Genomic DNA, 2736 nt, shown 5'->3' with positions numbered 1-2736 from the left:
TATTGCAAATAAGGGAAACCATGGGACCTATGTTTCTTTGGGCCTGGCTTACTTCACTTAATATAATTTTTTCCAAGTTTTTCCATTTCCTAGCAAATGGGGCACCACAACTATGTTTATTGCAGCATTATTTACCATAGCTAAGATATGGAACCAACCCAGATGCTCCTCATTAGATGAATGGATCAAGAAAATGTGGTATATATACACAATGGAATTCTATGCCTCCATCAGAAAGAATGACATTGCCCCATTTGTTTGTAAGATTCTTAATCTCTAGTTACCCACCAAAAAGCTAAAAGTGTAGCTGTGGCTCACATGGTAAAGCACTTTGCTCAGAGACAGCACCCAGGCCCCAAGTTCATCCCCCCCCACCAAAAAAATGTGTAAACTTAAAATTTCTCTTGTAGGGCTGGGAAGGTGGCTCAGTGGTAGAGCGCTTGCCTTGCATGCTCGAGGCCCTGGGTTCGATTCCTCAGCACCACGTAAGAAAAAAGCCAGAAGTGGCGCTGTGGCTCAAGTGGTAGAGCACTAACCTTGAGCTGAAGAGCTGAGGGACAGCGCCCAGACCTAGAGTTCAGGCCCCACGACTGGATCCAAAAAAAAAAAAAAATTTCTCTTGTAAAAGCAGTGTAGAAATTGCTAATACTGAAAAGGGGATTTTAAATTTTGTTCACCTCTATCATTTTACAGAGAGGAAATATATGTTTGAAAGGTAAGTTAGGGCTGTATGGGAAGCTAATTTGTGGAAAATTATTAAAAAGTAGAGATTGTGATTATAAAGTAGGAAGGAAGAAATGCAGGTTGTAAAAAGAATATTTGACTAGGTTTTTAGATAGCTTGAGTTCTGAACTGGCTTCTCATTTAACCACTGTTTATTGCCAAACAATCTGTTTCTCCAGTTAATATGTCATATGTATAATATTACTAATTATTTTATCTTATTTTATTTTTGTTGGTCATGGGGCTTGAACTCTGGGCCTGGCATTGTTCCTCAGCTCTTCAGCTCAAGGCTAGCGCTCTACCACTTGAGCCACAGTGCCACCTCCAGCTTTTTCTGCTTATGTGGTTCTGAGGAATTGAACCTCATGCATGCCAGGGAAGCACTCTACCACTGAGCCACCTTCCGAGCCCTACTTTTTTTTTTTTTTGTTTGAACCCTGGGCCTAGGTGTTGTCCCTGAACTTCTTTTGCTCAGTGCTACTGTTCTACCACTTGAGCACCAGTGCTACTTCTGGCTTTTTTTAAAGTAGTCTATTAGAAATAGGGGGGCTGGGAAGTTGGCTCAGTGGTAGAGCGCTTGCCTTGCATGCCTGAGGCCCTGGGTTCGATTCTTCAGCACCACATAAACAAAAAGAAAAAAGCCAGAAGTGGTGCTGTGGCTCAAGTGGTAGAGTGCTAGCCTTGAGCTGAAGAGCTGAGGGACATCGCCCAGGCCCAGAGTTCAGGCCCCACGACCGGACTCCCCACCCCACCTCCCCACCCCCGCCAAAAAAAAGAAAAAGAAATAAGAGTCCCATGGACATTTCTGTTTGGGCTGGCTTTGAACCACAATCCCCAGATCTCAGCCTCCTGAGTAGCTAGGATTTACAGGTGTGAGCAAGCGCTCTAATTACTTTTATTGGTACTTAGGAAAATCAGTGAGACAATAGATTGAGGCTAGTCAATAAATCTTATAGCCCTATACATATGGGTATATATTGTGGTATTTTTGTAACATGTCCAGTAAGCTTTTAAATATTTATGATATGCTGGTAAACTTGGCCACTAGTAATTGGTTTTGAGGTGTTATTTGGACCTTAAAGAATTTACTGTTGGGCTGGGAAGGTGGCTCAATGGTAGAGTGCTTGCCTTGCCTGCATGAGGCCCCTGGGTTCGATTTCTCAGCACCACATAAGCAAAAACAAAAAAGCCGGAAGTGGCGCTGTGGCTCAAGTGGTAGAGCACTAGCCTTGAGCTGAAGAGCTGAGGGACAGCATTCGGGCCAAGAGTTCAGGCCCCACGACTGGACCCCCCAAAAAAATAAATTTACTGTGTACAGCATATGCTATCTTACCATGTGCCTTTTATACTTGTTATTTAGTTGTTCATGTTTTTTCTTTGTTGTTGTTGTTTCACAATTTCCACTTGAAAAAATAGTATTTCTACTTCACTTATAAACAATATAACAGTAACTGCTCATTTGGTGTTTCTAATAGTTTGAAAATAGCCTACAAAGTTTTCTTCGACCTAGGTTTAGTCACTTAGCTAAAATAAAATTGTATTTAGAAATTTGTAGTGAGTATGGATTTGTTTTTGTATACTCCAAGGAAGACATACATTCTAATTTTTCTGTTTTCTTTTTTCTAGGAATAATGTATTTGTGGCCTTGGACATGAAGTAATCAGTCCGCTGCTGTTTACATAGATCAGGGACTGATGAGAAAAGCATGGACCTAATGAACGGGCAGGCAAGCAATGTTAATATCCCAGCTACTGCTTCTGAGGTAAGATGCTCAAGAAACCTCATTTTAAAATTTCTTACCTGGCTTTCTGAATTTTCAAATATTGAGGTTGGTCACACTTTCAAACCAAAATGGGACAAAAGGATTGCTTGTTGCTTGCTTGCTTGCTTGCTTGCTTGCTTGCTTGCTTGCTTGCTTGCTTGCTTGCTTCCTTCCTTCCTTCCTTCCTTCCTTCCTTCCTTCCTTCCTTCCTTCCTTCCTTCCTTTCTTTCTTTCTTTCTTTCTTTCTTTCT

General features: G+C 41.5%; 1 protein-coding gene across 5 annotated transcripts in view; it reads left to right on the top strand.

Annotated features, from left to right (window-relative positions):
- The window catches only part of Ralgps2 (Ral GEF with PH domain and SH3 binding motif 2), a 122002-nt gene that overhangs the window by 24996 nt on the left and 94270 nt on the right, over positions 1-2736 (top strand). For all 5 annotated transcript variants that reach the window (XM_013015670.1, XM_013015667.1, XM_013015669.1 and 2 more), the window contains exon 2: positions 2350-2485. In XM_013015670.1, the coding sequence (XP_012871124.1) occupies positions 2429-2485 (57 nt within the window). In that variant the 5' untranslated portion in view covers positions 2350-2428. The remainder of the gene's footprint in view (positions 1-2349; positions 2486-2736) is intronic.

Source organism: Dipodomys ordii, unplaced genomic scaffold, assembly GCF_000151885.1.
Source record: "Dipodomys ordii isolate 6190 unplaced genomic scaffold, Dord_2.0 Scaffold27, whole genome shotgun sequence".
NCBI lineage: Eukaryota > Metazoa > Chordata > Mammalia > Rodentia > Heteromyidae > Dipodomys > Dipodomys ordii.
The sequence above is the reverse complement of the archived record's forward strand: the minus strand, read 5'-3'. Positions and strand labels throughout refer to the sequence as shown.